The sequence below is a fragment of the Chamaea fasciata genome, unplaced genomic scaffold (genome assembly GCF_029207755.1).
Source record: "Chamaea fasciata isolate MVZ Bird 193981 ecotype frontalis unplaced genomic scaffold, bChaFas1.0.hap1 SCAF_1, whole genome shotgun sequence".
In the NCBI taxonomy this organism is placed as follows: Eukaryota; Metazoa; Chordata; class Aves; order Passeriformes; family Sylviidae; genus Chamaea; species Chamaea fasciata.
Genome location: NW_027094086.1, coordinates 107,654,274 through 107,678,245, shown reverse-complemented (window position 1 = coordinate 107,678,245; position 23,972 = coordinate 107,654,274). Strand labels below are relative to the sequence as shown.

The 23,972-nt window shown below is 35.5% G+C and overlaps 1 protein-coding gene across 1 annotated transcript in view; it reads left to right on the top strand.

Annotated features, from left to right (window-relative positions):
• LARS2 (leucyl-tRNA synthetase 2, mitochondrial) overlaps positions 1 to 23,972 on the top strand; it is an 83,228-nt gene that overhangs the window by 5,718 nt on the left and 53,538 nt on the right. Inside the window, exons 4-7 of the mRNA XM_066192736.1 lie at positions 8,948 to 9,039; positions 10,872 to 10,932; positions 18,572 to 18,661; positions 22,737 to 22,880. Coding sequence (XP_066048833.1) covers positions 8,948 to 9,039; positions 10,872 to 10,932; positions 18,572 to 18,661; positions 22,737 to 22,880 — 387 coding nt within the window. The remainder of the gene's footprint in view (positions 1 to 8,947; positions 9,040 to 10,871; positions 10,933 to 18,571; positions 18,662 to 22,736; positions 22,881 to 23,972) is intronic.

Sequence of the window (23,972 nt, the reverse complement as noted above, 5' to 3'; positions counted from 1 at the left end):
CATGGAGGGACAGCCTCTGTGCCAGCTGGGAGAGAAACCTCTTTTTTTTTTGTGACTGCTGCAAGTTAGATGAACAGGATCATGCCACATGTTACATCATGTGTGTGTAACTGAAAGTTTCTGTTCTGTAGCATCTGACCTCTGGCTTGCCCATTTCAGCCTTGCTCATAAATATGAAGTACCTTCTGAAGGTGCAAGCTTACGAGGTGGGCTAAACCTAACTTTCTTGCTACATCTGCAAGGAGAAATCCCATTTTCCCTTCCACATTTCTCTTTTTCCCAGTCTCCCCCATGCCTGCCATAATTTCTCCGTTGCTCCCTTCTGTCTCTCCATTAGGTTGAAGGGGTAGCTGGGAGGCCTGTCCCTGCAAGCTGCAGTGGGATCCTGGCTGACATTCTGCAGTAAAGGCTGGCAAGGTAAAATTTGAAGGATGTAAGGAAGGTGTGGGAGAACGGTGGTCTGAGTGACAGCCATATTACAGAGGAAAGACATTTGGTAGAGGGAAAATGTGAAGAATCTGGGAAAACAGTAGGAAGGTGGAATATGGAAAGAGAAGGGAACAAAAAGAGAAAAATAGCTAGGCAAGGATCTAGGATGTCAGGAAGGAGTCTCTCTAATGTACAAGAGAGAAGGAGCAGCTCAAGAATGTAGGTATCAACCTCAAAAGAGTACAAAGAAGATGAAATTGAGAAAGAATTGTTGCTGGTTGTGGTACCAAGTGCAATTTCCTTGCTACAGTTGCTGGAAGTGTAGCATTTCCTGGATTTATCACCATCCGTGAGACTCTGGTAGGTATCGTCGCTGCATTATTCAGTGTGCTGCCTTTCCAAATACTCTGTGTTTTATGCCAGTGATGAACATACCGTGCACTGAACACTTGCTGCTGCTTTACAGATATGCATTATTAGGCTTTCAAAATTACAGGGAAAAGAAATAACTCCCTTAGACGTCAAAGGAGAAAAAAACCCCCCAATGTCTGTCATAACACTTACCTTTCCTGACTCCTCTGAATGACCAGAACTTGGATCTTCCTAAAAAAATTGAGCTAACAAGGCATTTGAAGGGATGCACGATTCTTGCTTGATGTTAAGACCATTGATGAAATGTCATTTGAGGATGTAGCTGTCTCTTATCAATAGCAGAGAAGGTAGCCAGTAAATTGCTGTTCAGAAAGGTGGAAACTTACTTCTTCTACTTGCAAAAACAAAGTGAAAATAATTATCTACATCCAGTACCATGCTCTAGTTGTAAACTTTTGAATACAAGGTAAGTAAGCACCTTTAACAGAAACATTTGGAGAAAAGTAAAAAGATAATATAATTCCAATGAAATGCAAAAGCCACCATGCAAACAAGTTTTTATTTCTGCATTTGCCTATTTCTTTTCCAGAAAAAATTTTCCAGACTTTTCAAGTTTTTACATCTTGTATTTCAGCATATTTTTATATTTCATGTAAAAATTACTTTGAAGAAGTGCCCGTAGAACATGCTGGATTTCTAAAAATACTTGTATCTTCTGTTATGTTAACCAGTTTGAACATCTATTTTTGACTAAAGGTGGGCAGCCAAAGAATTTAACTTTCATTTATGATTAAGAGATATTAAAAATCTCTCAGATGATTTTCTGAGTATGTCATATTAAGAGATATTGTGTTATTGATGTGCATTAACTTGCTGGAACTTACATTTACCTTAAAAAACTGTTTCTTTATTACCCATGCTAATTTCTCTATCGCTTAGAATTAGAGTCTGTATAATTGATTTTTTCTTGGCAATTTATTTATCAGCCTCTAAAAGTTCTCTCTGCCCTTTTTCATGGTTGTACAATCTCTCAGAAGTTATTATGATATTGTGATGATTGTAGACTAAGACGTGGTTATATAATAAAACTGATATATTCCTTTGAAAGATAAATTTGACCCTCTATTCAAGGAATTACTGGAATTCTTCAGTATATAAAAAGAAAGAATGCTTTAGAAACAAAACTGTTAGTATGCATAATTTTGAAGTTACTCCATTGATTTTCTATTTCTTTCTCAAAATTCGTCTTTAATATTGCATGTTTGGAAGCCTAGGAACTGCTAATTTTTCTCCAGTCAAAAATCTGAGTAGAAGTGAATCCATTTCAGGCATTCAGTGCAAGGTTAGGGTAAGATTTTTGAGCAGCAATGTTCTTTAAACTTTGCATCCATCATTTTCAAATTAAAAGAAAAGTGTAAGGCAATGAGGAATTGTAATCCCATGAAAATTACAGACAAAAGCATTCAGATTTACAGTTCCTAGGGAGAGCTTCAGACTACAGTGTATATTTGTTATTGAATAAACAGTGAAGGGAAACGTCTATGGTGTGTATGTAGTTGACAAGAATATGTGATTGCATAAGAGAATAATTTATGTTGAATAAGGTGGAGATATTTTTCATAAAGAATGCCTTAATGAGAAAACAATAAATTAGTTACATATTGATTTAATCAGAACAGGCAAGAATTGGTCCATATTTTGTAATATTTTAGTGAGGATAGGCTAGAATACATTTACAAAGGGATTAGAGGTCCTTTAGACCTTCTTTGTAATGCAGTTGTATAATTTTTTCATATTGGAGGTACTTTAAAATTTTAACAGGGAAAGTTTTTTAATCGTTTGGATTCTGTTGTGGTTTTGAATTTTCTAAAACGTAACATTAGTGTTCATTTTTTTTCAGCTCCCTAAAGTCTGATTTTGTTTCAATTAAAATATTCTGGAGAGGTAATGCACACTGAACTCTACAGGTATTTTCCAGAAACCTGTACTGCACCAGCACTTTGAGTGTGAAAATAAATATCTATTGCTCTTTTCGCCACCTTGTTTCTGAAAGAAATACTGCTTCAATATAAAACTGTAGATAAAAGCATTGTGAAGTGCTGTGTTATTCCAGCACTCTTTCCTCAAGGACTTGTAGGCAGAGCATGGCAAACAAGCTGTCATGCACTTCGATTTGGTTGCTGGATAAATTATTTGTCGAGTACATCTGTTTTAAGATAACTTGTTTATGTTTTGATTACTGAAGATGAAGTGTCTGCATGGGAAATGTAACCCATATAGATTACTTAGCATAACTGCACTGAGCTGGTCTTTCCAGAATGTGTTAAGGGTGACATGTTTCTTGAAGTGCAATTAGAGCAGTTTTTGTATATGGAGAGTTCGACGTCCTATTACAAACATGTTTATTATAAAATGCTATGAAAAAGTAATTTATGTATTTTAAATTACAAATTTGTAGCTATTAATAAATCAGTCCAGAACTATGATGTGTAGTTTCTGGTTGTGTTTACTCTGTGAATTTACATGCATGTTGTGAATTCAAATGTGGGAGTTTTATAAGAAGTGATTTCCAATTCATTATTTGAGAGTGATGTGTAGAAATGATAGAGATATTCATGGTGATTTTCACTATGGCAGTTTTCCAGTATGCTCTGGGAAAAAGTATTTACCATTACTTTATCATGCTATCGTTAACATGTCTTTGATAAATTCCAAAGTGGATAATTTGTGCCTCTCAGAGGACTGAGAATAATTCCCTTAGTGATCAGTAAACAGAGAGTGATTTAGTTCAATAGTTCTTGTGATATCTTCTAAAGAAACTGGTACCAAAGCCAGGCAGTCACATGTGAGAACTGTACAGAACTGAGAATAGTCCTTTCTATAATCAAATCAGGGTGAAAGTCCTGCATGCTACAATCACATTATACTAATTATTTCTTAATTTATACTTAAACTGGGATGGATGGGATTAGAATATAGTCAGTGATATTTCTGCAATACCCCTAAATGACTTAAAGAATATTTTTTTAGCCATAATGTATCTTCTTTTAAATTGGATGTATTTTTATTAATTGTTTTCCCTTTCAGCAGTAAATCTTAATACCCTTGAAATTGCAAAAGTGAATGGTATTGAAGCCAGACAGGCGAGTTTAATTAAAACTCTATAATTAATCATCAATAGGATGAATTATTTCAATACAGATCCGTTTTCTGATCATCACTAGCTGCTATTCTCCACCTTTTTTTGTGCGAGGCTGTTGTGTCCTTTTGTCAGGTTATTTCGTGTGGTAAAAATCAAGTAGCAAATATTACAAGTATTGTATGTGAATTGAATCTTATTTAATTTCTGTTTTCCCATAGCCTATACTGAAGGTGTTAATGAGCTCACTCTGATTCATTTTGAAAGAAAAAGAGAAAATTAGATACAATTTTAAATGTAATTATGTTAGACAAGAATGTGTGAGATTAAGGAGGCAAAAGATAACTTTGTTCTCAAAATGTGTGTGGTACTCTGTGGATGTTGAATAATTTCTGATACTTTATGTTTTATGAGAGTAAAAATAAGTGGGCATTTTATGTTTTGATAGAAATCTGTATGGGTTGATTATTTTGAAAGTGCCTTCTCTAATACACAGTACTACGTTGCAGAGAAGCGTTGAAATAGTCCTTTTTTAGAATGTACACACTGGTCAAAAATTCCTTGTTTTAGTCTATTTGCAGGCGTGCCTTATCTGCTTGAGAGAGTTGTTTGTTATTTTAACCTGTTGTGTAATGGTGTCTATTACCTGTAATGGTTAAAAAAGAATCTAGGCTTCACTCAGGTGGAGGTCTTGTATTTAAAGTGTCTTGTAATGTGTCAGTTTAGATCAGATTTTCAGCAAGTTCAGCCCACTGTAGGCAGCCGATGGAAGGAGCAGCCATCCTTTCCTTTGCCCTCTCCAACTGCAAGTCCTCACTGTCTCATGTGTCTCTGACTGCACATTTCCAAGATGCACAGTGGAGCTAGGGGTGTCTTCTGTCCGCTGGAACTTGTAATCTTGGATCGCCTGTTTTGTCAGCCTTTTTTGGTTAGTTCTTGTCCAATGTGTCATGGGGCTGTAAGCAGGGATAGGAGTGTAGACTTTGCTGTATCAATTCAAACCACTATCTTGTCAGCAAGCCTCTTAATTTTAATTTCTGGTCATCTTCTTTTATTGCACATTCTCTGCATTAAATATATTTATTTGCAGGTCTTTCTGACACTGATTCTGCTGTCTTTCTTAAAATTTAGAGTGCACTGATCTGAGTGCAAGAACAGTATGTCAGCTCCCTGCTCATAGTTCTGAGACATACTGAGCACATCAGGAGAGCAAACATGTTCTCTGTGTCCTTACAAAGACTGAGGAAAATTCACTGAATCACCAGTCCCTGGTTATGTTGATGGAGGCTTAGAACTGAGTGTTGTGAGATCATTGTCTGCTCTGTGTTATATAGTACATTGATCTCACCTACTGATGTCAGTGTGATGAGCTGATTGTTACAGCAGTGAAGAGATGAAAATGCTCTGAGAGGGAGAGCTGGGATCTCAGCATTGGATCAATGGAGTTTCTGTGTCTTCCTCCCCTTGGTCCCACAGTAACACAAAGAGCTCTAGCCATTGCTAACAACAGATGTTTGACCATTCTGTGAAATGATTCTTAAAAATGCTTCAAACTAGAGTCTTTGGGATCTAAAGTGTTTCAAGATGGAACTGTTTTTGTTTTTAATAATCTGTTCCCAAAAAGACCACTCAGTGTGGTAGTTACTGAGCACTTTGTTCCCCACGCACTATTTAATCTCTTCCTTGTAACGTTTTACGCTCCCATGCAAACCCATCGTAAGTGGTAGAAAATGCCAGTCTTTCATGGTTGATCCTGCCTATCGTGTGAACTTCTGAGGGTCTGGAGTTACACCATGTGTGTTCGAGACTAATCTGGGTGTTTTCGGCATGAGGAGTTCACCTATCCTCTTCATTGAGAGGATAAACACACAGCTGTCTTTGGTGATAGCACTGTCTTCTGCCATTGAAAATGACTAAATCTACAGCCTGCCTTCTTTTGCCTGGTGTAGGCACCCTTAGGCTTATGCAGTCTCCTGTTTAACAAGGTACAGTCATTATTTGTTTTGCTTTCTCCTTGAGGCTGAGAGAGAATATTGTCTACCTAGAGAAGTGATGCTTGGAAGAATGGTCATGCAGTGAGCAGAATTGATTCCTCAGTTGCATAAGATTTAGAGGTTGCTGTTGAAAGCAATCAAGTCAGTATTCAAGGAAATTAGTTACTTGTTTTTCTTCTGCTCATCTGTGGTGCTAGAGAGAGCAGCCATGTTTTCTGCTAATTAGAGCCAGTGACCAACCCATCAAGGAACTATAAGGAATAACCCTTTGGTCTTCAAAAATGCTTTCTATTATTTCTTCCTATTTTTAATTTGTTTTGAACTGTCAAACTGTTCCTTTTTCCTTTGTGCCAACTTTTGACATGTAAGTTGCATATTTTCTTCTCCTCTTCCATTTCTCTTCAGATTTTTGTGTTGAAAAAGTAGAGTTAAGATGTAATGTCAAACACTGCATGGAGACAGTGGCATTTTTGCTGCAGATTACAGCCAGGAACTGACCTGTTGTTTAGACAAATGCATTTCACAAATCTTCTGAATTCATTCATGGTAGAGAACTAAAAGAGACAATAAACTTGAAATCATTTTCTAAACCACTGTGCATGTTATATTCATCTCTATAGCAACTACATAAATAGATCTATCCTGGAGGCTAATTTGAGGATATTTTTAATGTCTCTTTAAATTCAGTTTTCTGATTGAAACTTGAATTAGCATACTTCTTCAGACCTTTAACTTGAGGAATGCTATTGGTCGTTAAATCGAACTTTTGAATGTGAAGAGTGAATTTGATATTTTTGATAAATGCTAGAATTTGGAAGATCTGTGTGCACAGGTTGCTCCTTGCAGTGCTGATCGTACAATCATAAAATGTCTGTACATGAACTGTCTGGAGCATCTGTCAGCCTTTTTGGAGAGTCTGTAGCTGATAGTGAAGTTGTGTTTCCCACATCCTTTTGCTCAGGAGCCTGAGAAATGAGATTGTGCCTTGCATTTGGCCGCCTGTCTGTATCCTGGAGATCGTAAGAAGCCAAATTTTACAAAAATTAACCAAGAGTGATTTTTTTCTAAGCTCACTTAATGTGCATCAATTTGTACTAAGATAAGGCATTTGTAGGAATGTAAAGACAGGGCATTAGTCTAGGGCATTTATATAGAGAAAATATGTATTGTACATTGGAAAAAATAAAATCTGTTTTTTTCGTCACATCTGTCCAGAGATAGATTGTCAACAGTACTCACGGTCAAAAGGAACTGAGCTGCATAAATTAATATTTTAACATGTCCATAAAAAAATCCATTGATATTTATAGCTTATGTAAAGCATAACTCTTTTTTTTTTATGCCAGTGGTGGTACTTTTGACTGGTGGGTGGATGGTCAGGGAGGGGAAGGGCTGGGCTGAGGTATGCTTCCCTGGGGTGTGGTTTAGGCTCCAACTGACATTTTCCATGTAAACTCTCCCCTCTATATGTGAGGAAATAGGCAGTTAAGACTCATAATTTCTGATACTATGGTGTGAGGAACAATAGTGTGTCTGATAGTTAGGGAAAGTTTGTAACACAGAATAGCATTTCAATTTCTGTTAGATTTAGACATCAAAAATGTGCTGTGCATGGGCCCTTACTGGGCTGACTTGGATCATGGATGATCACAGGTTAACACCTTTGGTTTTGTTGCTGCACCAGTAGCATAATGATAGACAGCAGGTTTAGTTTTAGATCAGTACTGAAAATGAGAATCCTGAAGAGTCACATCTATTAAATCCTGTTGCTTTTACACTGTGTTGGTGCCTAGGGCATCTTTATAAACACTATAAAATATTTTAATGAAATTTATTTATCTAATATTTATCTATAAAATATTTTATGAAATATTACATTAAGTCAGAAGATTGGAAAGTGGCGGAAAAGAAGAATAAAAATCATTCAAAGCAGTGACAAAAGTAGCTCTTATGCTTCCAAAATGAGCAGATTTTTCACATGGAGATATATTATGAGATTAGTACGGCTGGGATTGCTTTTTTATAGCTTGTTTGCTTACATGCCACTAAGAAACATATTCTTTATATAAATACACATTTTAAAGGGTAAAAATTTTGATTTCTTACAACTTGTAAAATGTTAGTTATGTTTTGCTGTTGTTAAACTTGTGTAATTTTAATCATGATTATTGAATTTATAGTACATTTGTAGGTTAAGAAATAGAATTGGCTTTATCAGGTGTCCAATATATATGTTTAATGACAGCATCTTAAGTACTGACCCTTCTTTCCTTAGTTATTAAACATACTTTTGAATGCTTACCATATTGCTAGATTATTTTTCTAAATAATATGCATGTTAACAGGAAAAATGCATCTCTGTTTCAACAGAAATTATTTATTATATTTTGTAGTAAACTTTTTTTCCACCCTTATTTATTTGTGGTCATGAAATAACGGTTTGTCAGTCTGTAGTTTATATTTGCAAAAGATATTTCAGTAAAATTTGACTAAAACTGTTTTTCTTCATCTTCTTAATTTTTTCTGGTGAATTTAAAGTTATCGTAGGGTATTTTTATTTTATTTTGTTTTTTCAACACAAAGTGAAAAACCAGTAGGCTACACATCAGTTACAATTATAAAACTGTTGGTTCAATTATTTTTACTTAACATCATCTATTTTAGAATGAATATTTGGTTCTGTCCAGTGGTAGCATCAACTGCTGAATTTACCACCACACAAACTTACAAAGAGTTGGTTTTTGTCATTGTCAACCTGATATTGAAATAGCCACAGGAGTTTATTGCATAATACTTTCAACTCCCTCTAACATCTCAGTGTAGGTAACAAGTGCACTTCATAGTCATCTTTTAAAGCAAAGCTGGCCATCGTTGGCAGGTTTGGAAGAAGTTCAGTTCAGACAAAGCAAATGCTGGAATGCCAAGCACTGTTCATTATTCAGAGGCCTCTGTGTGTTGCTGATGCCATTCCAGAAAGTTGTGTAACATTATGGTTTTTTCTTTTTGCTGACAGGTGATAAATCCAATGGGATGGGATGCATTTGGTTTACCGGCAGAAAATGCTGCAGTTGAACATGGCCTTCACCCTGCAAGCTGGACACAAAGGTGAAATTAATTGAAATATGGCATTTTCACTGTGAATACCTGTACTGTGGCCCCCATAAATCACAAAACAGAGCAAAACTAGCATAGAAGAAAGATGGTACAGGAAAGAACGGGGTTATCTGAGACCAAGGTTATTTGACAACATTTTATGGGACTGTGCAGATGACTCTGTTTTGAAAGATAAGTATATTGGGATGATTTTCAAGGTTTTAATCTCAATGACTTTCAAATTCTAAAATGCTAGAATATCAAACGAGAAGCATTTCCCAAACACCCAAACCAGTGGGTATAAATAAATCAGAATTTCATTATGGTGAGGTGAATCTTAGTATAGAATACACAGTGGAAAATTATGAGTTATGTGGTTAGATTTACTAGCAGTTTTTTTTTGTATTTTTAAGTTTGAGAGAGGAAGGAGATAGTTGGATTTTTTTGAGACTGGATCTTGGAAAGTGCTAAGCAGCCAGTATTGCTGCTGATTTCTGTGAACATTTTTGGCTTTAGACCACAGAATGGGGTGTTGTGTTCTCCTAATATTTTTTAAAATGAGTAAAAATTATATATGTAAACAGTTTCTAAAAATTGCTTGGAAACCAATCTTCCTAAGTGAAGTTGTTTATTGTAGTCTGAGGCAGTAATCTCGCTGTGCTATCTATATAGACCTTGATCCATTTCCTTCTTTGATAATTCTGTTTCTTTGGGTTTTGTTCACGCTTCTGGTCTCATCTTAAGGCTCTTGATACTTTTCCAACTAAAATATTATAATATTAAATACCTGCAGCAGTCAATTATACAGCACTGCAAGTTTTTTCTGGATCAGATTTAAATGCTTGGTTTCATGACTGTCAACTTAGCCACTCTGGGAGAATAGGTACTACTTTATCTGACAGAATGTATTTTAGTAGAAAGGTAAAAGTCCCTAAGAAATTTCAATCCATTTTACAGTATGTGAATGAATTCCCACCAGGTCACTAATTAAGATTGTGTAATTGTGGGAATTTTGGTAAAGTGTATTTAGTACAGTTTCAAACTAGAGCTTCGCTGTATATCCTGATGTATCTTACTTTACATTTGTAATGCACTCCACTCAGGGTAGCATCTAACTTGACAGTGTCATAGTTGATTAATGTTTATCTATGGTGATGCTGCCGCCAGAAGTTTTGTAGTTTCTTGTCACCTCCCAGGATACATGCTCCCACCACCTCCTTTGCACTGGCTCAGCTGATTTTGTGGGCCACAGTTTTGGTTTGATCAGCCTGTTGATCAGAGGAAAGAAGGAAAACTGGTAGGGGTTTTTTTGGAGAATTTTTTAGGGCAGTTCTTCAGCTGAATGGGTAAGCTGATTCAGGTTATTCTACAGCCACACAATCACCAGAGCCATAGCGAAATACAGCCAGGATAGTGTTGCCAGAATAGAGCAGTATTAAGCTGATAGTGGAAGTGTCTCCTACTGCATTGAGATTTAAGAGGGCCCTTTGACTCAACTGCAGTAAAGATAATTAAAAATAGTAGGAGGTGATGCTTGAGTAATTCTTCCTTCAAACTGCAGTGTCGTATTTACTTTTAAGTTGCATTCAAATATAGAGAAAAAAATGTATTGCCTCATATACATAGCCATGGAAATGGGACCAGAATACATTTGGGAATTTTAAAATTATTATTTGAATATTCTGACAGAAATTCTGAGTTTTACTGCTAGTGAGATCTTAATGTTTAGAGGTTAACTAGTGTTTTTGATTTCTCAGAACTCTAGAAGCCACAGATTTTTATATGATCCCATATTAGAAATATCTTAAGCTAAGAATTTTTAATTTGTTATCATTATTTTGCAGTAATATTCAACACATGAGGAAACAGTTTGATGCACTAGGTCTGTCTTTTACATGGGAAAGGGTAAGACTTTCTTTTTAAAATGGATATTGCTTTATTTTATTGTGTGATGGAGCATTGACACCCAGGGAATTTCACCGTTTTATTTATGACAATGCAGGTGTCCTTGCCAGTGACCAGTTTAGGTTATTAAATTGTAAAATTGAGCTTTTTATCAGATTTCCCTAATTTTTGACATGCCGTTATCATCTGATAATATCGATGTGTAGGAGAATCTTTAAAGTAATTTCTATTTTGTATTTGCTTTTTCGTCTCTTTGAAGTATCAATTTTCTGTATTAGAAATGAGGCAATAAACAGATATTTATGAAACAGCAATGCCTTTGTGCTAAGGTATGTGTTTTTTGAGGAGTGCTGTTTTCAGTGCATATGTCCAGGGTTTAAAGATAGTAAATTGAAATGGTGGCTCAGTTATGTTATTCGAAATTTTGAAGTATAAGCTGCATTTTCATAGAGATTCATATCAGGATCATTTAGGAAATCAGAAATTTTATTTAAAACACTAATGCTTGAGAATCAGGTGTTCACCTTAAAAACCTTACCAAAGATGATCAGACATAAGCTAATGTCATTTTTCAGATAAAAAAAAGAAATTAAAGTTTGAAGCAAACATGAGGCCATTGCATTTACCAGTGAATCAGAGTCAGTCACTACCTTTGTACTGTCAGCAATAGCTGTTGCTTATCTCCTTAATGTGATTTTGAATAGAGTGATGGAGATGCTAATCTTCGATTTTTATAGTAGTATTGTAGATCTGCAAAGGAAAAGCATTAGTTTTCTGACAGTCTGAGGCATGCCATCTGTTTTCTTTAATCATGAAGGTGAAGCCGTTTATTTGTATGTCTTGCATCCAAAAAACCATTTTGTCATGTCTCGTATGTGGAAGGATTTTTCAGTATAAGCCTTTAAAATAAGATTTAAGTTTTCTGGGTAGCCAAAAAAGTTGCTCTGAAAATAAAAGATTCGTATGGAAGCTTCACTGCACACGTTCTTGACATCTAATATTTAAAGCTGTTGGTATCTCGAGGGTTGTCTGTATGTGTAGTGCAGCAATGCTTGAAAACAGTGGAATCCTGTGTATAGGCTGTGTTGTGGAACACACACGTGTGCACACACACACGAGTTCAATGATGCAGGTTGCATTTCAATAAAGTTGAGAAAATTAATCTCTTGTTTATAAACTTCTGTTTGGCCCTTCCATCCTGAAGAACAGAAGGAGAACTGGCAGTACTGAAAACCATGGCAAGAAGTATAAGTTCTCAGGGAAAAATCATTTGTCATCTCTCTGTCTGTTCTTTGAGAGTTACCTTCACTTTACTAGTAAACTGTGTTTTGGTAATGAACTTTCAGGAGTCTCTGAATACTTGTGGAAAGGGCTTTGATACTCTATTACTAACTCCATTTGAACTGCTGTGTAATTGAAATGCTTTAGAATGCTCTAGTGACACATAGTTGGTGTTTTTGAAAAATAAAACAGCTGAAAAATGTTCCTTGAAACACAACACATTTTAGAGTTTTCACTCCTTAGCTTATAAGTTAAGTTCTGTTTTTCATGGAAACCCTGCCATACTGATTGGAGTAAGAGTAACCCCAATGGTAGCAGAAACAGATATGTTTATTAAGTGCAAAAAATTCTTGATGCCCAGAATACTATATGACCTCCAAATGCACAAATATTTGAGCTGGCCCTGAAAGAAAAACCTGTGGAAGTGGAAGGGCTAAGCTGTAGCAGGGTGTTTTACAGGCTGATAAAGCCTGCTTCTCTGCAGGGCTCATTAGGCTAGGCAGAGCATCTTACTGCCTCAGCTGTGCTGCTCCTGGGCTAACTCAAGCACCTTTGCACAGAAGAGCATTGTGCTGTGCAAGTGCTTATCTTAAAAGTGAGCTATTTGAGGTGAGGAGTATTTTTTTTATAGTATTCTATACTTGTATGGTTCTAAATCAGTGGCTTACAAAATACTGTGACACTGCAAAAAACCCACTAGTATTAGTGACTCCTATGAACAATCCAAGAAAAACAGATTTTGTATGGGTTGATCTAATTAACCAAGACCATTACACAAACCAGGGGCCTGTTTTAAATTTAGTTTCATTGGTGTTGCCTAAATCTGCCCCTTTATTATGCTACTGCCTAGTACTTACCAAATAATGCTGGAGGAAATCCATTCCCCTAACTTAGATCCTTATTTTGGTGTGTGGTGAATTGCCTTTTTGAAGTGTGAACCTTTTATATTAACTGTCCCTGTCCTCTGTGACCAGCTTAGAGTATATGCTTAGATGATAGGAAGGAAACTTACATGAACTTTACGTTTTACGTATGGTAAGGGAAAAGAGAAGTGGAAAAAAAGAAAAAAAAAATCCATTTTGAGTACCTAGTACATGTAGCTGTCCTAAAGAATTTGCCTGCTTATAAAGTCACGTCTGGTAGTCAAGAAATTTGTGTCCAGGAATATGAAGCCTAGTTAAATCTCATTGCTTGATAAAATTATCATGAACAAACCCCAGTGCACCTGCAATAATAGACATTTCCTTTTATTTTTCTGTGGGTTTTTTTTTTTTCGTTGTTCTCTCTGTCTTACAAATCAAAATGTGCAGGTATTTCTGTGTTGTTGATGTTAGTGAACTTACTTATCTAGTAAGATTTCATAAATAAGACATTATTAAAAGCTAATTAGATTATTTCAGTCAGGTTACAAAGGCACTTTAAAATTGCTCTCCTAAACAGAAAATCTAAGCAAATGAAAAATGAAATTAAATGCATAAAATTACTCCGTAAGTACTTTGCCTTAGAGTAGTTTTAAATACTAATGATTATCTGATTTTTTTTAACCTGAAACATAGAGGTATTTTTTTAAGTGCCTCAAGTTAGAAGTATTATATTTGTAAATCACTTTGAAAATGGTGTGATTTTGTGGAGAGATTTTTTTAAAAATCTGTAAGTGAGAGAACATTTCTATTCTGAACATTTATGTCTCTCGGATGGAAGGTTGAAAAGCTGAGGTTTGAGCATGGAGGGAATGTCTCTAAGAGACATTAAAAACACATGGAAAATTAAAAAATACCCAACATTACGTTTTGGTTTTAAGATAGCTATAATCTGGGCATTCCTTTTGATCAGATTTTTCAAAAATACCACCCCAGACAGCATAGCAGATTGCCTATCACTTGTTTTAAACATGATTTTCAGGGGAATTAGGCAATATAATTTTCAATGATTCGTATCATCAGCAACAAAAGATGAAGAGCATATAACATTTTTCCTTTATTTTGTTCAGGAGTGTCATCAGACGGAGTGCATGTTCCCAGTAAGCCATCAGTTCACCACTGTTATTATCAATCTGTAACTTTCTCCTAGAATGTAGCTCGTTTTGTGGAGGTTTTTTAGTAATTTCAATTTCTGCATTCCAAGTGACATATTTTTTGCATGAGACTAATGTTCCCTGTCTACTCTGTACATTAAAAGAATTAAATCTTCGGTAGATTTTCTTTGTGCAGATAATTTTCTGTTTAGTTTTGAAGTTGTCATTTATGTGTACTGCCTGAGCGTGCATAAAACCAGCAGTAGATAGATTATTATCTATGAAATTTTCTTCTTAGCCGTGTACCATTGATGATCAGTGATCCTACTTATAATTAAATTTTTAAAAAAAGGGAACTGTTGATACAAGGCTAATTTTTTTTTTCAGAAAATACATTCATGCGCCAAAATGTAGGCACTGTATGACATTTCTATTTGTAGCTAATAGAGCATAAAACTAAGGGCCTTTGAAATACAAATATTCAAATTAATTTAGAAATGTAGGTTGGTGTAGCTCTAAACCTCTGAAAATCAAATAATTATACTTCTAGATGAGGTGGAGCATGCCCTTGAAAACCAAAATAGGCAGATAATTGATTAAAGAATGTTTTATCTTTCTAAATTGATTTTGGAAAAAATCCATCCAGACTTTTTCTTGTGTCCCTTTAAAGAGGTGCAACATGCCTGTCTTCAGGACACCATAAGACTGTGCTAAAAATTATTTTATTATTAATAAACTAGGAAGTTGCTTATCTCTTGAATGTGTTATTCATAAAGCCTGGTGGATCTTTGGAAAGAAATAAATCTTTTCATGCAGCCTACAAATATTAATTTTACTTTTTAAGAAATAGCCACAGAAGTAGCTTGAGGTTGTAACCTTCTTAAAAATACAAACCAAAATGAGTTTTAAGGTCAGAGACTCAAAATAGAAAATTTCAAGAAAGGAGCCGGTTTAGAACAAATAACGAATTTTAAAACAAGGCATTTGAAAATTAGTTTTTCTTTTATTAAACACCAAAATCTTTCATCCAGATCAAGTTGTTGTTTTTTGTGGGTTTTTTATGCAGGATTCTTTACTATTGGTTACCCTTATTTTTGGTAGTTGAAAGGGACACTTTAAATCAGATTTTATAATAGTGAATGGCTTTTCAACCTTTACATGGACCCATTGCTTCCCAGGTTGCAGTGATATCAAATCCAGATTGTAATACTACCATTTAGTCTGTGACTGAGAATTTATTTGCTGAAATAAACAGGTTACCAACCCCTCTGGTGTGGTATTCGTTAGGAACAAATTACTGTGCTGCAACAAATGGGTTAAGCAAAGTAGTTTTTGATAAGGATAGGAGTCTTTCCTGTGCCTTGCCAGTATCTGCTCTTTTAAAAGCAAACCACCTGTATAGGTGATTTATTTTAATTGTTGTAATGAATGCTTTTAATGAGTGTCATTCCTGTAGGAACAAGGAACAGTAACAGTAACCAATGACAAAGATGCATTTTGGTGAGAGTATCTGTTTAAAGCTAACAAAAGTAAATGGCAAAATGGATGGGGGGAAAAAGGGAGATGCTTTCCCTCTCATTTCATATTGCCATCTGAAATGCTGAGGTGATGAGTGATCACTAAATCTCTCACAGAGCACTGAAGAGCACATGCAGTGGACAGCTCAGCAGCATCATAACATATTTTTAGAAGAGTTCCAATTTTTAGTAGGTATTTTATTTTAGTGGAAAGTATGATAATGTCCTGTTATATATATTCTCTGTACTGCCTTATGATATGGGGTTCTATATGTATGCTGTTATGCCAGTGTTCAGATCAAAAATGAGAAGCAGAAATGTACAGTTTTTGGCAGGGTGGAATGGCTCCACCATGCTATTTTTCAAACCCTTTTATAAACTCCTTTGTGTATTTCTGAGTTAAGATAGTTCTGTTCATGTTTTGTGGATCTTTGTCGAGCTTATAAATAGAGATGTTAACATTCACCTTAATTTAAGTGTGATGGGAGCCTAATGGAAGCTTTTTACCAAACATCATTCACTTAATCAAGGTCAATAACTGGAATACATAGAAAATTATTTATAACAGTAAATCTTACTGTGCTGAATGATAGGGAAAAAACACCAAAACACATTTCAAGACTGGGAAGACTTTACTGGCTTGTCTTTAGCAACTTATTTCACTTGGTAGTGATCTAATTTCTCTTTCTTCATTAACTTGAAATGTTACTCAAACCTTCATGGTTATAAAGTTAAATTATGAGCTTGAGTGATCTTTTTGCATCTCGGTGACCATGCAGCAGATTTTTTTTCAGTCATACAGTCTGCTGCACCTCTTTCAAAGAAATCTCTATTTACTCCTTGCAAGAGGGTATGTACATGGGATTCTGTTCCCAGGACTTCACTTGCATCTTGTAGCTCAAGCTTGTGTGGCTTGTAACGTGCTTGTTTAGATTAGGAAATGTAATCTTTTTGTTTCAGTTGACATACATCTGCCCTTCAGGGCCAAAAGGACAGATCTTGATTCACTTTTCTATTTTTATTTGACAGCTCACTTTTGTTGTCCTGCCTATTTGCTTATTGCTCACATAATCTTATATTGTGCTGAAAGGGATTGCATCTCTTCTTTTGTGTGTCTGATACTCCAGTGATGAAACTCTGTTGCCAGTAGTGGCATCACGCTGGCTCAAGAACTGTTGTCACTGTGTGAAGAAGCAGGGAGGGGAAAAACTATTAAATGTGCTTAGTTCCAGAGATGGAAATCAAATTTTTATCAAGTGGGGTTTTTTTCAGTGCAGAGCAAAGGGTTTTAATCAAGCAACTGTTTTTCATTACTAGGTCTTCACATGCTGAGTTGAAAACTTGCCATTAAATGTCTCTTTTTGATCTTGAAAGTCTCTTATACACACTTTTGAGGCACATTTATTCAAAGGTCATATTAATTGTTAAAAGCAATGTTTCAGCACTGGAATATAAAGTTCAAAGCAACTAGAATATAAAGTTGCAGAAAAACAATAAAAAATCTCTGCTAGAGCATTTCAGATGTCATTTGAGTAGCAGATGATACTGCAGGAGTTGTGTGTAGTGGGAAGCTAGGATGATGGGAAAGCCCACGTGAAAGACATTTCACATTTGGAGCTATTTCTGATGCTTGGTAACTACTCCAAATGGAATAAATTTTATCAGTGGATTACTTTTTATAAGTAACTTTAAAATCAAGACATGTTCATATTAACTTGAAGTTCGATGTAGAAGCCATGTTCCACTTCACACAGGTATGTGGGTTTCCATTGCACCTGTGAAACCTGTGTTTGTGTTAAGGCAGGGAGTCTGTAATGATGGAATCTGTTAGTTGTCATTGCATATTAAGATGCTTATTTTAAGTTAGGTTTTTTAAGAACAAACATTTAAAATATGAAGCTTCATAAGCAGTTGGTAAACAGCTTGTTTTTTAATTATCAGAGTTCTAAAAACTTAGCCTATGTATTTGAGTTTTAAAAAAGCTATCTATTATATTGTTGCTTGCTGTTCTCTTAACTCCCATTCCTCCTTCTTATGTTGTCTTTTATTTTTATCAGTCTTTATTTCCTTCATAACCGTCCTCCTCATTTGTGACTTTCATGACTCATTTTTTCCATGCCTTAACCTAGAGCATCCTCCTAACATGAGCTCCCTTGCCTTTTGGAACAGCTGCTTATTTGACCTTTGAATGTGAGATCTCCTTGCTGAGTCTTTCATCTTGAAGTTCAGAATCTTACCGTGCATTCCATCCTGTCGGCCCCATGAGGTCTGTGTGCCAAAGCCTGGGTTCTGCAGCCCTCCCTGTTCCGCTGTTCTCCTGCACCCACAGTTTCAGCTGTGAGCTCCTCACTCTGTTTCACATCAGCCAGCTCCCTGCTGCCTCTGAGCATCGACAGCCTCTGCTCCTGCTTCTCATTGCTGAGCAACACTGGAAAAGGCAGCCTGGCTAGGAGGCTTCTTTGAGAGAAGTCTACTTTTTTTTTTCTCGTTTTGCTGTGCCCTTGATCAGGCAGCTGTGATCACTTCCATTCATCTTCTGTTCTTATATCTATCAGCTTTAATCTTACAGAGTTTTATATCCCATGTCAGCAGGGAAAGTTTTCCTTCTACATTAAACCCACACAAAGCCCATGTTCTCTGCTTTTGTGTATACAGGTGATTATCACTCATTTGTAAGCGTTGTACAAATAAAAGGTTTTGTACATGAATGCATGCATAAACGTTACTTTGTGGAATATATTATACAATCCTGGGTTAATTGTTTAAGTTAAAACAGTGTAGAAAAATTCTAAGAATAGTTTCAGAAATTTTTATTTCATTTCTACAGGAGGTAACCACTTGCTTACCAGAGTACTACAAATGGACACAATATCTCTTTCTTAAGCTTTTTGAAGCTGGGATAGTGTATCAAAAAGAGGTAGGTACAAAACTTGACCTTCAATATTTTGCTGCTTCATTAATTTAGATCACTCATGTCAGTGGCACATTTCTGGATTGTCCATTCACAGTCATAAAGTGATTGTGCTCTGCTAGTTTTAAATCACTCTAAAGTAGAATTAATTTTTTTATATAACAGAAATTTCTATGTAACAGTTTATAGCTAACTAACTACCTAACATGAATAGCAATTGTAGCAAGTCAAGTCAAAAGTGTTTATTGTCAGAGATTTGCATTGAAGTGCAGGACCAGAATATAGTTTCAGTGTTTTACTTCTTAGCTTTAATATCGAATTTTATAGATTTTATCATCCCTTGTGGAAATATATGACATGGTGGTCATTAGAAGTCTCTTCAGCAGTGAGATTATTTACCTGTGTAACATTACTGTAATACTGTCTTAGAACTTATGGTTTTGTATAGGATAATTGGAAATGAGGTGCATAACCATCCTATCCTGAACCCTATTTGTGATCTCCAAAATATTAAAGAAGTATTAGGTATCATAAGACTATCACAGCTGTTCATCAGTTACGACTACATTAAGAAATTATAATATTTTGTAAATAACGTGTATCTGAAAAGAGAATGTTTCAGTTATTTCTTAAACACAAGATGAAACAAAGATGTTGAATGAGCAGTCCAGAGAACTCTCTGTATAGTCAAGGCAACGCAGTTCCAAAATGCCTGAACAGCTGCACTTTAACAAAGCAGCAATTTAGTAAATGTTTCTAACTTAAAGCGGAAACTAAGATTTTCAAAATATGCTTTGATATTTCATTTATATTCTGTAGAAACCAGGAAACCCCATAGGATATAATTAAGGATGTACTTCAATTATTCTCTGGACCTGGAAAAAGAAATTGATGGTGAAAGGTAGCATTTAGGATGGCAGGGTGTTACTGAGCTATTTCTCCTATTTGCATTTGTATTCAGAGATCTTAAATGACAACCAGCAAACCCCTCAATGTTTGATATATACTAGCATGCTGGATTGGGGTTTAGGGTTTTGGCTTTTTTTCTTCTGTAATTATTTTTTTCTTGTAACAAAAAACATTAACCGCCTAGCTTTGTTATAACAAACCTATTTTTATCTGTGAACTTGTTTTTTTGACAAGTGAACCCAGGTGAATCTGAAAAGTACAACCTTGCTGCTTCATTAAAAGCAGGGATGATATACAAAATAAATTTTGCATTCTGACTCCAAGTACTGTGGGATCCTGGACGTGTTTAGATACCAGTGATTGAATCTACTTCCAACTTCCATCTGCTTTCAAGTCAAGGATCAGTTTGAGGACTTAAATCAGCATCTGTCAACCTGTAGGGGATGTAATCTCTGATGGATACGAACCAGTTGCTTTTTGGCAGGAAACAGATGGCAGAGAGAGCCTATAACCCTGGGTCTCATTGAACAATCATATATACTTAAAGCATATATTTGTCTCATGTTGTCAGTGTATCTGCAATATGTATTAAGGACAGCTTGAAGTCTCCTGTATTACAGCTTCATTTTGGGTACAAGAGATAATTCATAACCTTAGAGTGACAATAAGAATAAGGCAAGCAGAGCGTTAGCCTAGTTAATGCTCTGTTCTAGGAGTGTGTGTGTCTGACCAGAAATTACCCTGGCAGGGAGACACAGGCTCAGTATGTCCAGGAGCTGCAATTATGGGGGATTAACAGTGTCTGTCTGAGTGCTGCAGCATCCATAGAGGGCACCTTTATTCATTGTAGCAAAATCCTCCTTTTTCTGCAGTACTCATCTAGTCAGTATACTGTAGAGGTTATTGACCTGGCCAGATGTGAGTGTCTCACTGAGGTTAATACCTGCCCTGACTCTGTTACTTTGATCAGATACCTGTACTCCATAGTGGACCCAGAGACAGCAAGCCTGGAGATAGATACTTACACTTTTGAGACCTGAAGTTAGACAAGATGAATCCTGTCTTAAAAGCATATGGTCTACATTGGCATAGTGAGGAGAGCAAGATAATTGGTGTGCTCTGAACACTCTGCACTGTGCTGTCTTTGTGTAGGTGACTTTTAGCAGCTTCCTGGGGTCGTCGTTTCAGAGGCTGTCATTGTCAAGAAGTTGCCTTTGTGAGGTACAAGCAGGAAGTAAAGATTTCATTTATTAGCCAGGTTCCAGATATTGTCAAAAGTCTGTGTGAGATGGAAGAAACATAACTTAAAAAATTCAAAGACCTTTCAGTTAACGATTTCTTAAATGCACATTTGCTTTCTGTTTTGCAGGATTTATTTAGATATAGCCTCGTGAGTTGTAACAGGAAGATTTGTTATGCTAAATTATTATGTAATCATTTCAGTTACCTTCCAAATTTTTCACCACAAATTTGATATGATATCATCAAAATAGAAATGGTATTTTTTCTCAACTTTGAGTCACAGCCAGTTTAATACAAGCTTATGCTAATACTGCTTTGTGGAACTGGCATTTTATTACTTTTCAATATTGTCTGATTTATCTCTCTTTATGTGTAACTTTAACCCTGTGTGGCTTTTCTCCAGAATTTTATAAATTAAAAGGTCATTACTTTAGAGCTACATTCATAATGTGTTATATTATTACTGAAGAAGCTGTGTTTTCTGGAATTGTGGAAAATAGGTTTGTAATAGTGGAATATATTGATTTCTTTTAATTTCTCAATGAATTTTCATCAACCTTTTATAAAATCCGGTTGGTATTATTGGTTGGTAACAGATAAAAAGTAGGCAAAAAGTAAAAAGTTTGAATTCAAGTCTGAATTAACAGAGGCTTCATTTGAAGGCAAGTTTCAATTTATCAATTAATAATTTTCATTCATTTAATGATAATAAATTTGATATAAATTAGTATAGCCAGACTTTGTCCTTACACAGCTGTGAGCACTATTTCTAAGCAAAAGGATCCCTATATCTTTCTTTTAGCTCTCCTCATGATAAGATTTGTAAAGTGGTTGTGGTATTTACTATTTGTAAGAATATGTAGCATATTTAAAATGAAACAATATTAGCTGTTTGGAAACTGGTCAGAAGGTGATCAGTGATAGATAAAATATAAAGTACCATATAAGTATAGTTACTGATTTTTGACTGAGATACAAATCCTCCCCATACCCAAAGAAATCATTTGAAAATTTAAAAAATTTGTTTCATGTATTGGATCTCTATAGAACTATAGCTGTTGTTTTTCAGTCAGGCTGACTTAGCTTAAATACTAAATAACATTCAATATAATGGATTACGCTATTGCTTTGATATTTTTTTTCTTCCTGTTCATTTTTTCAAGTCAATGTATAGCATTTAATGCCACTTTTGGATAGGATTCTTTTGCGATCTTAGATCCTTTTTGATAAGTGACCAGTTAAATTGTGTAGCACTGGGGGAGGGTTAGTTTGATTTTTGGTCCTTTCCCAGTATGTTGTCTGGTATTTCAGTTGACTCAAATGCTCAAAATACAAGGTTTGTGGAGTCGAACACCAACATTAATTTCACTTTACAGATTTTCACTCAATGGATTTGTATTGATAAGAAAAGAGGATTCCAAAAGTAATTCATACAGTTGACAGGAGTTACATACAGATAGTATCAACTCTTTCACTTAAAATACAGTTGACCACTGTAATACTTCTTTGTGATTCTATCCTCTTGAGTTGGACATCCTTGTTCACTCATCCCCCTCAGTCTGACTCAACACTTTTGGATTAGTAGTGAAGAACTTATAAGCATCAGACTATGTTATTTGCAGTACAGTCAATTGGAACACTTCCCTATATAATATAGCCAAGCAGTCAAGTGTCAGCCTGCTAGCATGATCAGTCTAGACAAACTTTGCCAACTGCATTTTTGGGTCTTTTGGATTCTGAGAAGATGAGTGTTCAAAACTTTTCCAGCTGAGTCCATGTTGCTGATTCAAATGGATGTTTTAAAAATATAGAAAACTGAGGTAAACTTTTGAAGTATACTTCTGGATAATTCATTTGGCATCTGTAAAGTAAAACTCTGGTTTTTAACTAGCCACTGAAAGTATTTCTTCTTCTTGCAACTTTTTTTTAGGCCTTGGTTAACTGGGATCCAGTAGATCAGACTGTTCTAGCTAATGAACAGGTGGATGACAATGGTTGCTCATGGCGTTCAGGAGCAAAAGTGGAGCAAAAATACCTCAAACAGTGGTTTATCAAGACAACTGCTTATGCAAAGGTATGAGAATGCAGTTTTTGGAAATTATGGTAGCACTTCAAAGAGGTGACTTTTTGTCGAGAAATATTAAGCTGAATGTGGTCCTTTATAGATACATGATTGAATAATATATAATTGCATAATAATATGTGTGATCTATCCCTGTGTATGCGTGTATATTAAAATTATTGTCCCTGAAATCCTTCTGTTCACCTCTTTAAGAATTGTAGGTAACTGTTATGGGATTAAGTTTTGAAGAAATCAAAAGGCATAAATTAGAGGTGAATGAATGAATTGTGCATTTGCACATTAGCATCCTGTATTCACCATCAGTGCTTTTCTACATATTTTGAGTGTAGAGCTGTGCAAAACTTGTTTGCCGAATCAACCTACTGGATTTGTGGGCATTTTATAAGCAATGGAGTACAACCTGTCACTCAGCTTTCAGTTCCACCTCTGTCTGCACCATAGTTCTTTATGTTTTCTTCTGCTTTTTATTGAAGATTCATCTGGACCTTCTGTTTCATACTCTTATTTAATTATCTATTGTTTTAAACATCCTTTTTTCTTACGAGCTTCGATTTTGGTTGTGCTGGGACAATGTAGTTTCCACACTTAGGAATTCAGAACAAAAGTTTTGGCTTTATGCTCTCTGAAATGAAAGTATCAGCTTCCTGTCGTGTCTGGGTGAAGCTTTTATTCCCTCTGAGTGTTCTTTGTATTGAGACTTCAAGTACAGATTAAGAAAGTTGCTCCCAAGAAAATATTAAAAATTCATCCTTTGATCATTTTCCCAAGTCTCAGAATCAAGAAACCAAATTTCCATTATCGTCCAGGGAGAAGAAGTCTGTGTCTCTCTCTAGGTCTATTCATAACAAAGACAAAAACTTTCGATATCCTGCCTGATGCTTTGATTCTTCACACACAGAGAGGTACTTGAGATACATGGTTTTTGATTGTGCTGCCTGTTCTGGCAGTAAAGAGGGAACATTTGCAATAGCTGAAGGAAAAATGGAGCGTGTCTGCACCATCACAAAATAAACACAATGTTCAGAGCCTTTTTTTTTTTTTTCCCAGTTCCTTTGTCACCAGGTTTCATTATGACCTTTGTGA